At 38.3% G+C, this 19,954-nt stretch overlaps 1 protein-coding gene across 1 annotated transcript in view; it reads left to right on the plus strand.

The window, feature by feature from the left end:
• OPN3 (opsin 3) overlaps positions 1–19,954 on the plus strand; it is a 59,021-nt gene that overhangs the window by 30,564 nt on the left and 8,503 nt on the right. Inside the window, exon 2 of the mRNA XM_069064478.1 lies at positions 19,307–19,626. Within this exon, the coding sequence (XP_068920579.1) occupies positions 19,307–19,626 (320 nt within the window). The remainder of the gene's footprint in view (positions 1–19,306; positions 19,627–19,954) is intronic.

Below are 19,954 nucleotides of genomic sequence, written 5' to 3' on the forward strand. Positions count from 1 at the left end.
CCCAAGGTCACACAGCTAGTAAGTGTTAAGTGTCTAAGGCCATATTTGAACTCGGTCCTCCCGACTCCAGGGCCAGCGCTCTTTTCACTGCATCAACTAGCCCCCCTCCCCCCATGCTCTCTTCTATGCACCCTACTGAGAGAGTATTGGACCTGCAAAGAAGACCCAAAAGAAATAGGAGGAACAGAAGGCCAAAATCATCTTACTTCTGGAAGAGAAGATCCAAGAAAGCAAGGTGCTAGAGGCCAGGCCATTGTCAAGGAGAGCTTTGTGCTCCGGGGTGTACCTAAAGAAGATGAAGGCCTGAAAGGACAATATATAAGCTTTAACTTGAATATCTACTATTGGAATAACAAAGAGATATGTGTGTGTTTATGTGAATGTATGTATGTGCATATATATGGATGTGTATATATATGTGCATATATACCTACATACACACACATACACATCAACATTTGTGTATGCATATATATATATGTCTATGTGTGTCTATACACACATACACACATATTGAGTTTTGGATCTAGAATCAGGAAACGTGAGTTTAAACCTTACATCAAGCAATTAGTAATAGTATGAACTTGAGCAAGTCAAAACTTTCATAAGCTTCAGTTTCCTTTTTTGTAAGATAGAAATGATAATATTGGTAACACTTTTCAAGGTTTTTTTTGGGGGGGTGTTCTATATACCTTGAATCTTTATATAAATACAAGTTATTATTATTAGTAGAGAATCAATAATACCTGCAGAAGAAGTCTGAAGTGTCATTTTAGGGCCTATGAAGTGCCAGGCTAAAGACCATAAAAATGATGCTTTTATCTCTGTTTTCAAATGAAAGGTTGGGATGTCTGAAGAGAAAGATAGGGAAAGTAACGAGCTGACTATGGAGACAGTGTCTAAAACAGGATCTGGCTTTCTGAATGATGACCTGGACTGGGCTCCTGGTTGGGCATGAAATGCACTGCATGAGGACTAGAAAGAATATAAGGGGCACCTAAGTGGCATGATGGATAGAGTGCTGGGCCTGAAGTTAGGAAGACTCATCTTCATGAGTTAAAATCTGACCTCAGACACTTACTGGCTATGTGACCTTGGTCAAGTCACTTAACCCTGTTTGCCTCAGTTTCCTTATCTGTAAAATGAGTTGGAGAAGGAAATGGCAATGTCTTTGCCAAGAGAACCCCAAATGGAGCTGTGAAGGGTCAGACATGGCTGAGACAATTGAACAACAAAGAACAGCATGTTCTGCTGGAGGCTTATCAGTCTGCTCAGGGCTTTAAACAAGAGACGACTAGAAGGGAGACAAGCACACAGATTTTTTTTTTTTTTAGAATGAAAACATCAAATATGCCAGACTAAGAAGAATGACAATGAAAGAGGTGCCTAATAAGTCACAGAAAAAACAAATTAGAAAGAAGATTGCAAACATTAGTTAGGGCCTCAGATGTCATTATAAAATGCATAGCATAGGAAATAGAGTGGACCAGACCTTTTAACAAGCAGAGAAAAGCAGCCTCATAAAGGAGAGAAAAACTTCATGAAATTGTGACTCATACTAAAATGGAAAAGACCTAGTGATTTGCCTGAGGCATTTAGAATGTATGTGACTTACACAGCTAATAGCTAATAAATTTCAGAACCAGGAATTGAACCCAAGTTTTCAGGTTCTTCTTGATTTGAAACTCAGCAGGCCATGTCCCCCAAGGGGATTAGAGAAAAGGACTGAATCTATGAATTAATTTAATATAAAGAGCTCTCAGAGGGGCGGCCAGGTGGCTCAGCGAGTAAGAGTACTGGCTCCAGTGTTGGGACGACCTGGAGATCAAATCCCGGGCTCAGACACTCAGCACCACACCCAGAAATAACTGGCCATGTAACCTTGAGCAAGTTACTTAACCCAGATTGCTTTAAAAAAAAAAAAAAAGAGCTCTCAGGTGAGGAAACTACTGGATCAGCTAGGGGGCACAGTGGAAAGAGCTCTGCCGAAGCTCTCAGTTCAAATCCTACCTTTAACCTTTGCTGTGTGACCCTGGGGAAGTCACCACTCCTATCTGCCTCAATTTCTTCATCTGTAAAATGATGGTGATAATAGCACCAGGGTTTCTGTGAGGATAAAATGATATAACAAATATTTTTATAGCATCTTTCAATACTTAAAAAACTATATAAATGCTAACTATTATTATTAATATCACCAGTGAAAGTCACACTTTTTTTCTACAACATATAGTTGTAGAGAGTTACCTAAGGCACTAAATACATGCTGATGGCTCAGGGTCACACAAACAGTATTAATCAGAGGCAGAACTTGTCCCCCTGACACAGAGATCTGCTCTTTCTCCATTATACCATGATACCTGCAGTGGAGAATATATCTATGCATATTTGTGTCTAATGGTAGCCATCTCAAGGCAGGGTTGGAAGGGAGGGGAAAAAAGAAAAAAACATTTACACAATAACTTTATCATATATTTAAAAGGAACAGTAAGTTATACATAATAGATTTGCAGTTTCATGTGTAATCATCTTTTTATTATTCTGTTATAGAAATACTTGTTTTATTCCACAAATTAAAAATAAATTTTAAAAAGAGTACATCACATTCAAAAGAAAGTATGACTCCGTCGGTCAGTCTGACTGCTCCTTCTTGATCTCCTCTGCTGATTTTCTAGATATGTCATACCTACTTACCCCAAGAATCCCTCAGGATCCTGTTCTAGGCCCTCTACTCTTTTTTGCTTTACACTGCTTTGCTTGGTGACCTCATCAGATCCATTGGGTAAAATGATCTCTATGCAGATGATTCCGAAGTCTAGATATATTTATGGCCCTAGTTTCTGTCCTGAACTCCACTTTCAAATCAACAACTGTTTTTTGGACATCTTGGACTACATGTCCCATAGGAATCCCAAATGCAACACATCCAAAACAGAAGTCATTCTATTTCTCCCCACACCTTCTTTTCTCTTCTATTTGCTATTACTGTTAAGGGCACCACCCCTTTGTAACTGTGGTTTTATCCTTAACGCCTCATTCTCACTCATCCCACATATCTGATCTGTTGACAAGTCTTGTCATTTATACATTTTATAACTTCTCTCAAAGATGTTCTCTTCTCCATTTACACATCCGCAATCTTAGTTCAAAATCACCTCTCATTGGGACTATTGCAATAACCTTTCTAAATCATCTCCCTACTTCCAATTTCTTCCCTGTCGAATCCATCCTCTACTCAGTTGCCAAGGTGACTTTTTTTTCTAAAGTATTAGTATGTGTCACCCCTCAGCTCAATAAGCTCCAGTGGCTCCCTATTACCTCCAGGATAAAAAATTGAACTCCTTTAACATTAAAGTTCTTCATGACATAATCCAGTCTTGCCTTTCCAGTCTTCTTATGTTTTAAAATTCTCCTCCCACTCTGTGATCCACTGACACTGGCCTCCTTGTAGATTCTTGAATACTACATTCTATTACCCATTTCCTATTTTCATACCTTTCTCCTGACTGTGCCCCAGGCCCAGAATGCTCCCTCTGTTCTACTCTGCCTCTTAATTTTCCTGGCTTCCTTCAAGATTCAGTTTACCCTACCACCTTCAAGAGACCTTTCCCTGTCTCTCCTCTCCTCCACCTTCCATCACCAGCTGCTAATGCCTTCTCTCTTAGGATTACCCTCATCTATTCTCTATATATCTTGCATATCCCTAGTTATTTACATGTTATGTTCCCCCAACTCTTTTCTGAGCTCTTTGTAGGTAAGGGCTGTTTTTGCCTCTCTCTCTATCCCCAGGGTTTAGCACAGTGCCTGGCACAAAATAACCACTTAATAAATGTTTACTGAGTGACTGAGGACAGTGGAAAGCATTTGGGTAAGGATAAAATGAGGGAGAAACAAAAATGTTATCTGTCAGACCCCAGCTTTGGTAGGTCACTGCCCCTTGGAGAACCAAAGGGTAAAGTAGGGAAAAAGTTTACTTCGCTATTCATCTGCATCTGTCAACTTTGCCTTATCTCTGACTTGGACTATTTTGGACACTGACTCAGTTCCTCAAGGCTTAACTTGTGTTCCAGCCTTGATCTTTACTGCCCTTCTAGTCCCCTTATTTGGTTGCTTCTTTTCTCCTTTCTCCTACTGGCCTCAGTACATGATTCCTCTTAGCAGATCAGACTTTCCTACACTGCTGGTGCTCTCCTCCAGTTAAGCATCTCCACTAGCCCCATCAGGTTGCTAGTATAAACCTCTAGTGGGTGGATAAAACCATCCAGTTGCTAAATAAAAAGCAAAAAAAGGTTAAAAAAAGCTAACCAATAAATTAACCAAGTCTGATATTATATAATCTCTAGTGGTTCCATGAAAATCTGTATTCTTACCATGAACCCAGCTGGATGTCCTCATTTGTTGTATGAATCCTAGAGATCTACCTAAGATCCCAACATTTTCACCAGGCTAGTAAATGCAATGGGATACCATAGTACAATGAAACCAAATAGCAAATACTAAGAAATAAAAATGGACAGTGAATTCCTAATGCAGCTGACACAGAGGCAAGATAGAGTGTCAAGGAGGCTTGATTTTTACCTACCTGGATATCTGCTAAGTTTCATTTATCTGATACTCCTTTAAAGGCAGAGAATTCCCTAGATATTTTTTGGAGGGGGGAAGGCAGGGCAATTGGGGTTAAATGACTTGCCCAAGATCACACGGCTAGTAAGTGTTAAGTGTCTGAGGCTGGATTTGAACTCAGGTCCTCCTGACTCCAGGGCCGGTGCTCTATTCACTGCGCCACCTAGCCGCCCCAATTTCCGAGATTTTTAATTGACTTGCTAACATTTTCCTCTCTCAAAAGTTGAGGAAAGGAAAAGGAGAACTTACTCTAGACCTAATTCTTATCAGCTAAGAGGAAGCGGTAACCAAGACTATCCATTTTAAAATCTGGTACAGAGTGAGGGGAAGCTCAGGAGATGTTTAGCCTAATAGAAGGAAGCTTCCATCTCATTGGATGCTGCTCTTCCTTCAAGACACAGCTCAAGAATGTAGGGAAGCTCTTCCTGACCTCCCCAACTGCTGGTGCTATCCCTCCCTAACTGTATTTAAACTACCTTGCATTTATTTTGTATTTATCCTTTCTGTATATTTATTTCATATATACTTATATATTTACTTATTGTCCCCCTTGATAGAAAGTAAGCTCCATGAGAGTAGGAACAGCTTTTTTATCTGTTATCTCAAGTGCCCTGTACAGCGCCTATTATATAGTAGGTACTTAATACACGCTGATGATTGATTAATTGATTGAAAAAGAAGCACACGGGATGGAAAGTCATGATTACTCTATGAATGATATCATTGGCCAATGATGGAACCTCCACATGAATGGGTGAGATTACAGGTCCCATTGAGTATTTAAGAGAGTTTCATGTGACTCATAAAAACAGAATCTGAGTATTGGAAGGGATGTCAGTAGCCATCTAGTTCAACACATATACAAAAGAAATCCCCACTATAACATACCTAAAAAAGTGTCCACCCAGCCTCTGATGAAGAACCCAATACCTTTCAAGGCAATTCATTCTACTTTTTGATACTTCTGTTAGGAAGTTTTTCATGACATCAACGATAAATATGCCTCTTTGCAACTTGTACTCATTGTTTCTGGTTCTGGGGCCAAGTTGAGCAAGTCTAATCTCTCCTCTATCTGACAACCCTTAAAATATTTGATGACAACTCTCATGTTCCTTCCCCCAACTCCTTCCACCCCAAAGGCTTCTCTTATCCAGGCTAAACATCTCATTGCCTTCAACAAATCTTCTTATAGTATGACTTCAAAGCCCTTGATTGTTCTAGTTGGCCTCCTCTGGCCACTCTCCAGCTTATCAATGACTTTTTTAAACTGTGGGGATCCAGAACTGAACAAAATATTCCAAAAGAGAAGTGACAAGGGTATATTATGGTGAGAAAATCATCTCATTCCTGGAAGTTATGCTTATCTTAATGTAGGATAAGATTACATTAGCTTAGTACCCTAATTTTCAGCTCTTTTTTCAAACTGCTACCCAAATTATGACTCTCTTATCTTCTACCAGTGGAGTTGACTTTTTTTTACTCAATTGTAAAACGTTACATTTATCCTGATTTCATTTCATCTTGATAGATTCAGCACAATGTTCTCCCCTGTCAAGATCTTTTGGAATCCTGACTCAGTTATCCAGTTAGTGTTAGCTATCCCACCCAGTTTAGAATCATCTGCAAATTTGATGAGCATGTCATCTTTCTATCAGTCACTATTGGTAAATATGTTCAGGAGCACAAAGCCTAATCCAGATCCTTGGGGTACTCTATTGGAGACCTCTTGTCAAGGTGACACAAAAAAGTTAGCAATTTAAACATTAGCAACTTTGCATTCACACACCTAATGAGTTCCCATGACACCATCTTTTCCAAGAAAATAGTATGAGATTCTTTAACTTTTGCTAGGATCTAGGTAAAGTATACCTACAGCATTCCCTTCATCTATCAGTTTAGTAATCCTTTTGAAAAAGGAAATATGCTTAGTCCAACACAATTTATTTTTGATGAAGCCATTCTGGTTCTTTGTAATCACCATTTCCTGGTAGTTTCTAGGTTACCAACCACCTTTTTAGATGTTCACTTGCCATATCTTCAGTTATCTGTCTTTAGAATTTTCCTAGGAATTAAAGTCAACACACTTGACTTCTATAGTCTGTATATTCTATTCTTTTCCCTTTTTTGAAAATCAGGGCAGTTTTTGCATCTTGTGGCACTTCTCCTGTTTTCCATGCTTAATCATTCCAATATTCCTGGTAGTAGCTCAGCAAATATTTCTATCAATTCATTCGATACCAGAGCATGTATTTTATTAGGATTAGATGATGAGAATTTAAGAAGGACAACTAGCTTCTCTCTTACAATCTCCTTAGTAATTTTAGATGTTAGCATTCTGTCAACCTTATTGTTGTTTTTATTGTTCTATCACTTGAGTGGAAAGGCCATTCTCCTTAGAGAAAACAAAAGCAAAATTAGACTTTTGTTTGCTCTCTGTTCTGAATTATCATCATTCCATCCACACTAAGCAAAAATCCTATCCCTTTTTTGATCACCTTTTAGCTCAATATAGTTTCTGAATTGCTGCCAGTTTCTCTTAACAACCTCTACTTATGCTAAGCATTATCAGACCTGACACTAATTTTCCAGGATCCTAACATGCTTTTGTTATTTGGCATAGATGTTTCCATCTTCTGTCTAATTCTTTTCTCTTTTTTGTTTTTAAATTTAAATTGGTTGGTGAGTTCCCTATGTATCTGCTTTAGCTTCTTCTAATAAATCCCATTTTCTCATCCTTTTTGGAATCATTTCCCTTTGTTTCTACAGAATTTGATTCCTGATCATCTCTCCTGGACTGACTGCCTGTAGAATTTTAGTCTGTGGGATCCTCTGTATCCTTCCTTTGAACTCTTTGAAATTTATTTCCTCCAAATCTAGTGTGGGTGTCAGACTATGCCCAAATTTCCCTTTTTCTGTATCAGAAACTCCAAGAAGTAAGTCACTTTCCTGCAGTATTCTCATCATTTCTAATTCTAAAAGTCCATTTCCTACCTTTTTTTAGAATCAGATTTAGACTAGTCAGTCAATAAGTATTTATTGACTACTAAATGCCAGCCACTGTGCTAGAATTTCCCCTTGTTGACTCCTCTAGATTTTGAGGGATGGAATTATCATTAAGGCAAGTCAAAAAGCTATTTGCTGCTCTGCTTTTAGAAGAATGAGCTCCAGCAGATGTTTGAATAATTAAAGTCTCCGTTATTACTATATTATATCTCTTTGCCAGGCTTGTGATATCCTTCCCAAACTCCTTATCTATGACCTCTTTCTGTCTGAGTGGTCTAAAGTATATTCCAATGGGGGAGAGGAGGGGAGAGAATGTCCTTTATTTCTCTTGACCATAACCCAAATTTTTGGGAATCTGTTTCTCTCTTCTGATTCTTGGATTTCATTTGTGAATATGCCTTCTTAATATACAATACTACCCTAATAGATATTTTTACCTCTCGTCTCTTGAATAAAGTATGGATCTCATGAAGTTTCAGTGATATCTTTGAGGTAAAATTTCCCTCCCTGCATTAGGATTTCAAGTCCCTCTTGCTTGTTGCTTATACTTTAGATATTTATGTATAAGTACCTGCCATAAAGTAATTTGTCACTGACTCCTTTCTTGGAGTTTGTCTCCTGAGAAGTTTGGCATATCACACCTGCTAATCTTTTTTATTTATAGCTACTCTCTATGATATATCTAGTTTTGGAGATATACATAAGAAGGGTTCCCCCTTCCCCATCATTCACTAAAGTTCTTTCGATTAGATTTGCAAGATACTTGACAAATACTTTATTAGCTGTCTTTGTGAAGTGCATTCTATTTCTGGCAAGGAAATCTGCCATCCTTATACTTTAGGCTGTGATCCAGAAGTTCAAATCCCATTTTCATACACTATCTTCTCAGCAAGCTAATCACTTCTCACATAAATTTTTTTTCTTCTGTATTCCTTGTTTTTAATGCATAACAGTGAGAAAAACAACCTCAGCTTCTAGGACTTTGGTTTCTTGCCCAAGACTTTATACTCATTGACAAGGCTTTTGAGCTCCCTTCTAGTAGTATCATTTATGTCCACGTAATTACCAGAATTAAGTAGTAGTCATCTATTTTAATGTCTTAGGAGATTTTATGTTATGTCTTGAAAATATACCCCAGGAAAATAGACATCTCTAATTTCTTTATCAGGTCAACAATAGCTGCTTCAGTACTTTTGAACAGTGCTGTAATCACCAATTACCCTAACTTTTGGATTCTTCCTCTCACCTTTACTGATAGCTTCTGTGACTCTACTATATCAATTTTTGGGAGGAAGAAGAGCTGTCTCCAAGAATCCAGCTCTATAACCTTTAGGAAGACCTACAAATCCGTTTTGTTTTGTTTTTTTAAGTTGTAAGTATATGACTGACTTTTTCATTTCCTTCCTCCAAACATCCTGATAAGGGTCATATTTCTTCTCCTCTACATCAGATCTCCCCTTTATACCACTGAATCATCACTTCTGTTTCCTCTGGGAATCCTTCATTGTCCCTAACAATCCAAAGTGTTATGAAGCATTCTTTTAGTCCCTTGACTTAGGTCAAGATCACTCTGCATTTATAAAATAGATGATAATAATGCAACTGTGACAGAAATATAAACATTGCACACTTGATTCAAGTCACTGTAGCATTTCTCCTACTCTCCTTACTGGTTGAGATTTTAGGTGTTTAAACCTCACCCCTACACATCTTGTTATATCCTTTACAGTTAGTAATAATTTATTAATACCTTGGCAAATATACTCAGCTTCCTTTTCTTATTTTCAGCAGCATGCCTTATGTCACCTGGCACCAAGTTTCCTATGCATTTTATCAGTTTTCTCCACTCAACAATCCATACGATCAATTTAACTAATTCTCCAATTGTTCGACCTTTTCTCACTTATATTGCCTTGTCTTGCCATCTATTTCTTCCTTTTTCTTCTTGAATCTTGCTCTTCACATCTTACTCCCTAATCATCCTTGATCTCCTTTTATCCTGTATACTGTCCTTTCAATAAAGAAGTAAAATCCAGACCAATATCTGGAACTAGAGATGGTTCTCCTTAAAAATTTCCTCAATTTCTCCTATTTATTTTTTCTTCTCAAATTCAACCTCTGCTCTACTGCACTAGTCAAAACTCTCCCAAATGACCTATACATTTTATTTTCCCTTCTCATTCAGTCTTTCTCTCTTTTCCCATTCCTTCTCCCAAGGCTCTTTACCTCATCTCAGCCTCCTAGTTTCCATGGTGTAATGTTAATGGGATTTAAGATCTTCCCTGCCTATTAATAGGCCTCATGTAGAGCCCATTAAAGGAAGCCTGCTTAGGGGAGGCTTGCTTGTAGGAAGGCTTTCACACCTTTTGCTAATTTCTAATTAGGCACTGAGTTTCAGGTTGTGGTGCCTTCTGGCTCTGAGATGTCTATATATACTGAGAATTGATATTTTGCTTTGGGGGCTTGCTTATGAGAAGGATCTTGTGATTCTCTGGTCAAGACCCTGAGTGGCCGTATGCTCCCCAACTGCTCAGATGTAAAGGCTGTCTTGATCCAGGGATATATGTAAAGTATATAGCAATATTGCTTTGATTCAGCCAGTCAGAGCCCTGTCTGTTGGTCTTTATTTTTCTGTTTGCATTTTCTCTGAAGTTCAAGATGCTGACTTTTCCCCTGAACTAGTGAATGTAATTTTAAAAAAAAGGATTGTTCACCCTCTTATATAGCTATCTTTCCTAGGAAAGTAGATCTAAGAACCTGTGCTAGCAGCCATCCTGGGTATGTCAGTGTGGTTGCCGCTACATGTGGTTTTCTTCAAGTTTCAGTAAAGTCCTTCCTTATTGAGCAGAACCAAAAGAACATTGTAGACAGTAACAGCCACAGTGTGAAATGATTGACTTTGATAGACTTAACCCTTCTCAGCATTGCAAGGACCTAAAACAATCCCAAAGGACCCATGAAGGAAAATGCCAAAGAAAGAACTGCGGAGTCTGAATGCAGAGCAAAACAGACTATTTTCTTTGTTTTGTTTTGTTTTTATTCTTTCTCATGGTTCCTCCAATTCATTCTGATTCTTCTATACAAGATGACTACTGTGAAAATATGTTTTATAGTAATGTATGTGTAAAGCCTATATCAGATTGCAAACCTTCTAGGGGAGAGAGGGGAAGAAAATTTAAAAATTATGAAAGTGAATATTGAAAACTAAAAATCAATAAACTAATAAAAAAACAAAGTTCTACCTTATAGAAGAAGCCTTTTCCAGTCCTCTTTAATCTTAATGCCTTCCCTCTTGGTTATCTCCAATTTATCAGATAGACAGACAGAGAGACAGATGATAGATAGATAGATAGATAGATAGAATTTGAAGCTAGTTGTTTGCATGTTGTCTCCTCTTTTAGACTGAAAGCTCCATGAGAGCAGGGATTGCCTTTTGCCTTTCTTTGTAGTCCCAGTACTTGGTAGAGGGCCTGGCACATAGTAGGCACTTAATAAATGATAGCTGAATTACTAACCAACCGGTTACTAGGAGCCAAAAGTAGAATGACAAAAAGAGAAAGGATGTTAAAGGAGCTGATCTGACCTTGGGCTGAATTAATAATTCAGAAGGATCCTGAACATGGGAGGTAATAATAAAAACAATAATAATAGCTAACATTTATATAGCAATCTGAGACTTAGAAAAAAACTTTACATATATTTTTTTTATCTGATCTTCACAGTAGCTCTGTGAAGTAGATACATACATACACATATATATGTTATACTCACACACATAAAACAGATGAGGAAACTGAGGCTAAGATAGGTTGGTTAGGCAAATTGCCTGGGTCCTCATAGCTAGTACCTGTCTGATAAAGGATCTGAAACAAGTCTTTATGCCAACAAGTTCTTGCCTCTCTCCACCATGCTATGCTTCCTTCCTAATAGATAACAGCCCCACCATACTCAGCACCGATCAGACCTCCCATGAACTGCTAGGCAATATTAACCTAATTCCAGTGATAGCATATACTTAAGAGCAATGCAACTGCATTTCTTAAAATACATATAATATATGAAATAAATATGTGAACATTTTTCCAACTATTTAAAAGAGCTTTTCCAACCTAGTCTGAGGAAGTATGTTTTTGCTCCATATCAAGCCAATGGTCATTATTTTAGCATGCCATTTACCATTGCAAAAACTGAGGCACAGGATCCCCAAAGTGGAGCAAATTGTAAAATTCATGCTACTTAATTTCCAATTCAAGGTTGCTTTTTAGATTTTTAATTTATATTGATTTAATTTATATTATATTTAATTTTTATATTATGTTTAATTTATAGCATTTATAAAAATTCAATTTATAAAATTAATTTATAAAAATTAACAGATCATTGCTTTGGTGACACCACTACAGGGAGAGATTAACATCTAGCCCTTCTAACCAGATATGTAAGTGTTTGCTAAAGGCAAAAGTACTAGGTCATTTGGTAGTTCCTAGAGGTCAGCATGAATATCACCTGGCATCGGTGGGAAGTCAAGTGGAATTCCTAACCTACCTTCCTAATTCCCATCCAGTGGTAACTAACCACACACACAAACCCAGAAGGTTAAAATGCAGTGTTTCCATTGCCCACTGGAAACTCCTTGTCATGTTTCCCAGGATCCTGATCATTCCAGGATTATAGAAATCTACCCCACAAACTCTAGTCCAAGCTATGTTCTACAGAATCCTGGTATTCTATGCAGTGTAATTGGGGATATCATGAGAAAGTGTAAGTTTCATTCATCTTCAGAATACTAAATGTGCAATTTTCTATGTAGTGAAAATATTTATTACATGTCATTTTTGGTATTAAAAAAAGACTTATAATTTACCTTTGCCCCCTAATTCCTCAACCCTCGCTTTTGATCCCTCTGGGTGTTGCATAATCCAACCTCCCCCCTTACCCCCACCAGGCCAACATTTTTTGGTTGCATCTGTGTATGTTAAACCTATAAATATTCTGTGGTCAAATTATTTTGGGAATGCTGCTAAGACCATGGTGTCCGTTTTTTGAAGGTAAATTATTCAATATTGCCATCTAGTGGGAGAAAGGGGAAATGACTGTTCCTTGAGAAAAGAGCAAAAAAAAAAAGACTAGTTTGTTTTGGGTTGCCTTATTATGAATATCTAAAACCCTAGTAACTACCAATTTTTTCTTCAACCCATGTCTCTACCATCCCAAATCCTAACAAAGGCAACTCTGTTCCCAGACCATTGTTATCCTTTACATTTATATAATGCTCTAAATTATGTTTGTAAAGCTTATCATCTCATTTAATCTTTGCAGTAGTGCTATAAAGAAGGCATGGTTACCTTCATTTTACAGCTAGCTAGGTAAAGCAGTAGATTTAGTGCTAGGACTGGAATCACAAAAGTTCAAATCTAGCCTCTGATACTTATTAACTGTGTGACCTGGGCAAGTCATTTAATCTGTTTGCTTCACTTCCCCCAATTGTAAAATGAAAACGTAATAGAATTTATTTCCCAGGCTGTTATAAGGATTAAATGAGATACTACTTGTAAAGTGAGTACCTAGCATATAGTAGGTGCTTAATAAATGCTTATTTCCTCCTCTTGCTGATGAAGATATTCAGACTCAGAGAGATTAAGTATCTTGCCTAAGGACGTGTGACTAGTAAATGGTAGAACCTGGGCTTGAACCTAGGTTTCCTAACTCCCTGGGAGTACAGGGATCTTTTTATTACATTAGGCTTCCTTTCACCCAACAACCCTTCAACTCCCCTGGTATGAATGATACAATGGAAAGAGTAATGGCTCTGGAGTCAGAGGATCTTGGTGCAAATCCTGCCTCTTTGACACATACTAGTGTGATTTGGTGCAAGTAAAATAGCTTCTCTGAGCCTCAGTTTCTTTACCTGTTGAATAAAAGGATTGGACTAGATGGCCTCTAAGTTCCCTTTAAGTTCCAAATCTGCGATTCATTCCATAAAGACACACAGTGATATACTGGAATAGAACTTTGGTCACAGTTATCAGCAAGTTACATCCAAGGCACATACAACTCTCATGTAAAGATATGCATTTGAATTTATTATCTTTCTAGATGAAATGTCCAGTGGAAAATATATAGGGTAATTGTTATGACCCTCCTCTGTGCAACTAGTAAAATGAGTGTGTAATTCTAATTAAGGTGATTGCTCTATACCTTCCTAATTTTTTCCTATATTGCACTAAAAATGATCTAGAATGACTAGGCTGTTATAATCAATTTTCAGTGCTATGTGTTTCACAGTAAAAGTGAGAAATGCAGAGTTCTTTGAATATATTTCAAGTGATAATTTATGTACAAATTAACTTTATAAACCAGTAAGTGTCTAACAGTTCCAGGACTGTAAAATATTTGGTCACAGAATGTCATCATTCCAGAGGAGGACAACCAGAATAAAGGGACTGTGACATCATAGGAGCACAGATTTAGAGATGGAAGGAACCTTAGAAGTCATGCACTACATCAATTGAAGCTTAGAAAGATTAAATGATTAAATGACTTGCCAAGGGTGAGCATGGCTAGGAAATCTCTGATCAAGTGGTCCATATCCTGTGAAGATGACTTTATGAAACTGAATATATTTAGCCTAGAGAATAGAGGTGGAGATGATGATATGGGGCACAAAGTAGCTTATATTCAAATATTTGGAAGACTATCATATGGAAGAGGGATTTAATTTGTTCCATTTGGCCCTAGAGGACAGAGCCATTCACAATGGACAGAAGTTGCACAGAGACAAAGTTAGGCTTGGCATAAGGAAGAACTTCCTAAAAATTAGAGGTGTTCAAAAGTGGAACACAATGCTCAAGGGGTAATGTCTTCCCCCTCCTAGTGGTCTTCCAACAGGGGCTGAGTGGTCCTGTTTTGGATATGTTATACTAGGGATTCTCTTCTAGTATGTGTTGGATTGAATGGACATTGTGGTCCATTTCAATTCTCAAATTTTGTGACTGTTCAACCCATGCCAAAACAAGAATCCCTTCAACAGATCTCATATCAGTTATTCATTGGCCTATTCTGGCAAATACTGTAGCAAGAGGGGTGACTAGGTGGCGCAGTAAATAGAGCACCAGCCCTAGAGTCAGGAGGACATAAGTTCAAACCTGAGCCTCAGACACTTAACACAAAACTAGCTGTGTGACCCTGGGCAAGTCACTTAACCCCAATTGCCCTACTTTCCCCCCTCCAAAAAAAGCAAAAAAAAAAAAAGACTGTAGCAAGAAGAACAGTTGATCTAATAAGGGGTAAGAGCAGGGAATAGACCTGAGATTTCATTAGTTTTAGGAAATCCCTGTACCAATATAGATCTTCTTTAGGTTCACATTGATATACATACAGTGCTTAATGTAGCTGATCTGATAAATCTTTTTAAAAAGATGGAAGATAAAAACCAAGAAATATCTAACCCTCTCAATTTTAGAGGTGAAGAAACTGAGATCAACATCATAGAATAACTTAACAAATGTTATGCAGGTAGTTCTGGAAATTGAATAGTGGAAAGGAAGAGAGGAAGGGAGGAAGGAAGGAAGGAATGGAAGGGAGCAGGAGGGAAAAGAAAAAGAGAAAGGAATGAAGGAAATAACTTAAAGGTGTCATATATGTCATATTGTAGCCTAAAAGTAAAATTATCTCAGGTTATATAGACCTAGAGAATATTTTAGTGGGGCTGACATGTATTTTGGCTATAATGATACAGAACAAATCCATCTATCACAAAATGAGGTCTGTTCAAAAGAGTTTATCTGTCATCTTAATAGATTCATGGTAACTTGCCATAGTGAATGAGTTATTCAGCATTTTCAATATTGGTTGTGCTTTGATACCTCTGCTATCCAAAATCCTCTTTTTTAACTAAAAAAGAAAAACAAGCAAGAATAAAATGCTAAAGCTGAAACTCTATTTTCCTTCTTTGCTCTAATCTTAAGAGTACATGAAAAGTAAGTGCTAATTTGTAAGGCAGTGTGTTCACTCACACTAATTTTTTGTGCCTGGGTGGAAAATTTAATGCTGATAAATGTAAATGAACTGAAATTAATGAGATGACCATGTTCTAACCAATTTTTTTTTTTGTAATTATGCCATTGAATACCCAGCCACACTCAATAAGGAGGTCACTCTGGGTTAAAATCCCATCCCTGACATTTACTAGCTCTATGACCCTGGGTAAATCCATTTGCCTCAGAAATAGATCTAGTACTTATTTACTAAGTCATAAAAGGTTTGTAATCTGCACATTTGGGTATTGATGGTGGCAGTCAGCTAGCAGTTGTTGATGGGGGTAATGAGGAAGATAGGCCCCTTTTCCACAATGACTTTCCCTCTCAATGATGACTGAGAGGGGCATATTGGAAGCAGGTCCAGTGGATGCAGGTGTGGGGGCAAGGGGAAGGCGGGCACTTTGTTTCCAAGGCTCTTGGGTCAGGGTCCTGAGCTGTCTACATTAAGGTGTGAAGAGAGATGGTAGTCAAGGTGGTGGTAGCAGTTTTATTCTCCTGGAACATGCTGCCTCCAGTCTCTCCCTCAGGGAGCTTCGCTGCTTCAACTAAACTAGCTGGCCTTCCTTGAGGGTGGCACCTGATTGGCAGGTGGTGGAGATAGTTATCCCTTTGTCCACAGGGATTGCCACGTTGCATGATAGCTGTGAAGACTGGATTAGAAGTGGGACTGATTCCCCCACTGATTCATTCATTGAAAAATCTTTTAGAAGTTTATACTGTATGCATAGCAAGGAGTTATCTCCTGAGATTAGCCTCTTCTCCCTTTAAGTTTAGATTACTTGTGGTCTCTCTAATTTTCTCTGTGGGAACCACCCTTCTTACCTGATCCCTTAACCTTCCTCACTATTGGCTATATAGAGTTGCATACAATTGAGACACTGTAACTCCTTGGCTTTTGAGCTTCTGCCAGGAGAGCATTTCCAAGGAGATTTCAAACTACAGAAATGGCCAAAAAGGCTAGGTCCTAGAGGTCATCAGTTTGGTGACGTTGATCTCTTTTTTAATTGGGCATTGGAATTTATTGGAAAGGGAAGTTGGAAGAGATTCTATCTTACTTGCCATTAGAGAGGAAGGAAAAAGGAAGGAAGACAGGGTCAAGCAGGTACATCTGACCTTTGAGTGCTGGCTCCCCAGTTTCTGTCCTTCATTCAGGACTTCAGTGTGCTGAGACTTCTGGATGATGGTCCTTAAAAGTGTGGAACACATGCCACCAGCCCATCTTTCAGTGAGAGTTGAGGCACAGTGGACGAATATCCTGTTTAAATGCTCCACAGAAAAGAGAGATGTCCTATAATTATATCCTCCAGGCAAACACAAGTTTCCTATATACCTCTTGACCTAACATAAATAAGCCTTCAAGTTAAATGAGAGCCTGAGCAAGATAAGTCTCAGTAAGACAGCATCCTGAGCCTTCAGGTGGGAAATAATGAGAAATCTTGGGACTATCCTTCCTGTGAGTCCTTCTGTTGCATCACTCCCACAATTACCCCACATATACCTATGTTGTCGTTTCATGATGTGTTGTGGTGGAACCGTCTCAAAGAATTCAGTCAGACCACCTCTAACCCAGGTATAGGCATTTATTGAGATTGACGCCTCTTGTGAAGCAGGCTAAGTTCCAAGAGGAAGCAGTAACTTCAGAGAAAGCAAGATAGATTTTTATAGGGGTAAAGATGTAATTACATAAGAGAAATTATGAATATTAAAAAGGCAGGAGGGGTTTGTCAAGGACATAGGTAATAGGAGAGGGGTCCCAGCCACAGTGGAACTGCACATGTGATTACCCACAACGCATACAAAAAAAACCCATTAGTATGTATGTATGATAATGATATTATAAGCCTCTCTACTTCATAAGTTCACCTAAAGGACAACTTTTACTCTAACTGCAAAGGTGCCAACTTAGGGAAAGTCCTTTCTTATTGTTTTGGGGTCCACATCCTGCTCAGGAATCCTGGTGCTGCTGTTTTCTGATTGGCTGAGTATTGTGGTCCTGTCTGAGACTAGATGGATATGGTTGGAGTTGAGTGTATGGACACACCTGCTGTTTTTGTAGGAAATATGAGGAATGAGTCTGGGGGCAGTGGCTAGCTACAGGCAGTGGCTGGGAACCCATCACATGGACATGCCTGCTGTTTCTGTGAGAAATATGAGTCCATGATGATCCAACCATTTTGGAGAGCAATCTGGAACTATGCCCAAAGGGCTGTAAATGTGCATACCCTTTGACCCAGCAATACCACTTCTAGGCCTGTATCCCAAAGAGATCATACAAATGGGGAAAAAAACCCACATGTACAAAAATATTAATAGCAGCTCTTTTTGTGGTGGTAAAGAACTGAAAATTGAGGGGGATGCCCATCGATTGGGAGATAGCTGAACAAGTTGTGGTATATGAATGTAAATGGAATACTATTGTGCTTCAAGAAATGATGGAGCAGGAGGACTTCAGAAAAACCTTGAAAGACTTATATGAACTGATGCTGAATGAAGGGAACAGAACCAGGAGAACATTGTATACAGTTATAGCCACATTGTGAGCTAACTTTGACAGACTGGGCTCTTCTCAGCAATGCAAGGTTCTAAGATAATTCCAAAATCTCATGATGGAAAATACTATCCACATTCAGAGAAAGAATTACAGAGTCTGAATGCAGATGGAAGCATACTATTTGCTCTCTTTTGTTTTTTTCTTCTTTCTTGTGGTTCATTCCATTGCTTATAATTTTTCTTTGCAACATGACTAATGTGAAAATATGTTTAATGTGAATGTATGTGTACAGCCTATATCAAATTGCATGCCATCTTGGGGAGGAGGGAGGGAAGGGAGGGGGAGAAAATTTGGAACTCAAAAGCTTGTGGAACTGGATGTTGTAAACTATAAATAAATAAATGATTACATAAATAAATGAATGAATGAATGAATAAACAGAAATACAAGTTCATGGATATACCTGTTGTTCTAGTGAGCTGTAAGGCATATATGAAGAAGTTAGGAAATTGAGTGGGTGCAGGGGTGGTGAGTGGCTAGGTAGATGCAGTGGGCCTGCTGTTCAGTGGGGCCTATAAGGAAGTTAGAATATTGGTGCCAGGGGCAACTTTATTAGGATTCCATCACCTACATAATTATTATTACTGATGTCTTTCAGAAGTGTTTTCCCCTATTAAGTCAATTTAGCTTGCCAATCATAATCTTGATAAGTTACTTTGTTTGAATCCAATTAGCAAGTCCATATTATGAAGTATTTTTCCAACCAAGTAGTAAAAAGGACCCAAGGAAACTCTGTTTTCATTGTCTGAATTCAGCTTTAGCCAAAGTGGGGCACAAAAATAGGTAACCTTAGTAACTAATATCTCCTTTTGTAATTCCTATGTCAGGGTTTCCAGTTGGCAATAAAATGATAAATGGTTTCTCATTCTTTTTACCTTGTATCACACCTGGCAGTTTCTATTATTGCAAACTTTTTTGTAAGTCTAAGCAGGGATCTCTTTGGAAGCTAAATTATTTCAAATTTAGGGGAGTCAAATGTTGATTACTATTCTGTTTATTCTGTCCACTCTAAGGATTTCTCTATAAAGATGTTATTACTGTCATTTATCTTGGCCTCTTCGTGTTCTTCCTTTTCTTTTTTTTCCCCCAGGAATTGTTTCCATCATGACCCTCACTGTCCTTGCCTATGAACGTTACAATAGAATTGTTCATGCCAAAGTGATTAATTTTTCCTGGGCCTGGAGGGCTATAACCTACATCTGGCTTTACTCATTGGTATGGACAGGAGCTCCTCTCCTAGGCTGGAACAGATACACTCTGGAAATCCATGGACTAGGCTGCTCAGTGGACTGGAAATCCAAAGACCCCAATGATTCCTCCTTTGTGCTTTTCTTCTTCCTTGGCTGTTTGTTGTTGCCTGTTGGTGTCATGGCCTATTGCTATGGCCACATTCTGTATGCCATCCGAATGGTGAGTTGCAAACTCTACACTCCCAAACCCATCATTACCAAATTTTCTGTGAAACAGTATCCATTGTAATGGTACATAATTACTAGTTGCAAAATCTTATAATTATAAATCTTATAATAAATAGAGGAATCTAGGGAATTTTCTACTAAAAGGAATCTTATTCTAAAGTCATATACTATTGAGTTGTTCAAAATGTGGTTCACTTATGGGCCCAGAATATGTGTGTGTGTGTGTGTGTGATAGACAGAGAGAGAGAGAGAGAGAGAGAGAGGGAGAGAGAAAGAGAGAGAGAGAGAGAGAGAGAGAGAGAGAGAGAGAGAGAGAGAGA

This window comes from Petaurus breviceps, unplaced genomic scaffold, assembly GCF_028583685.1.
Source record: "Petaurus breviceps papuanus isolate PSGF00001 unplaced genomic scaffold, PetGlider_PUasm1.0 90633, whole genome shotgun sequence".
Taxonomy (NCBI): domain Eukaryota; kingdom Metazoa; phylum Chordata; class Mammalia; order Diprotodontia; family Petauridae; genus Petaurus; species Petaurus breviceps.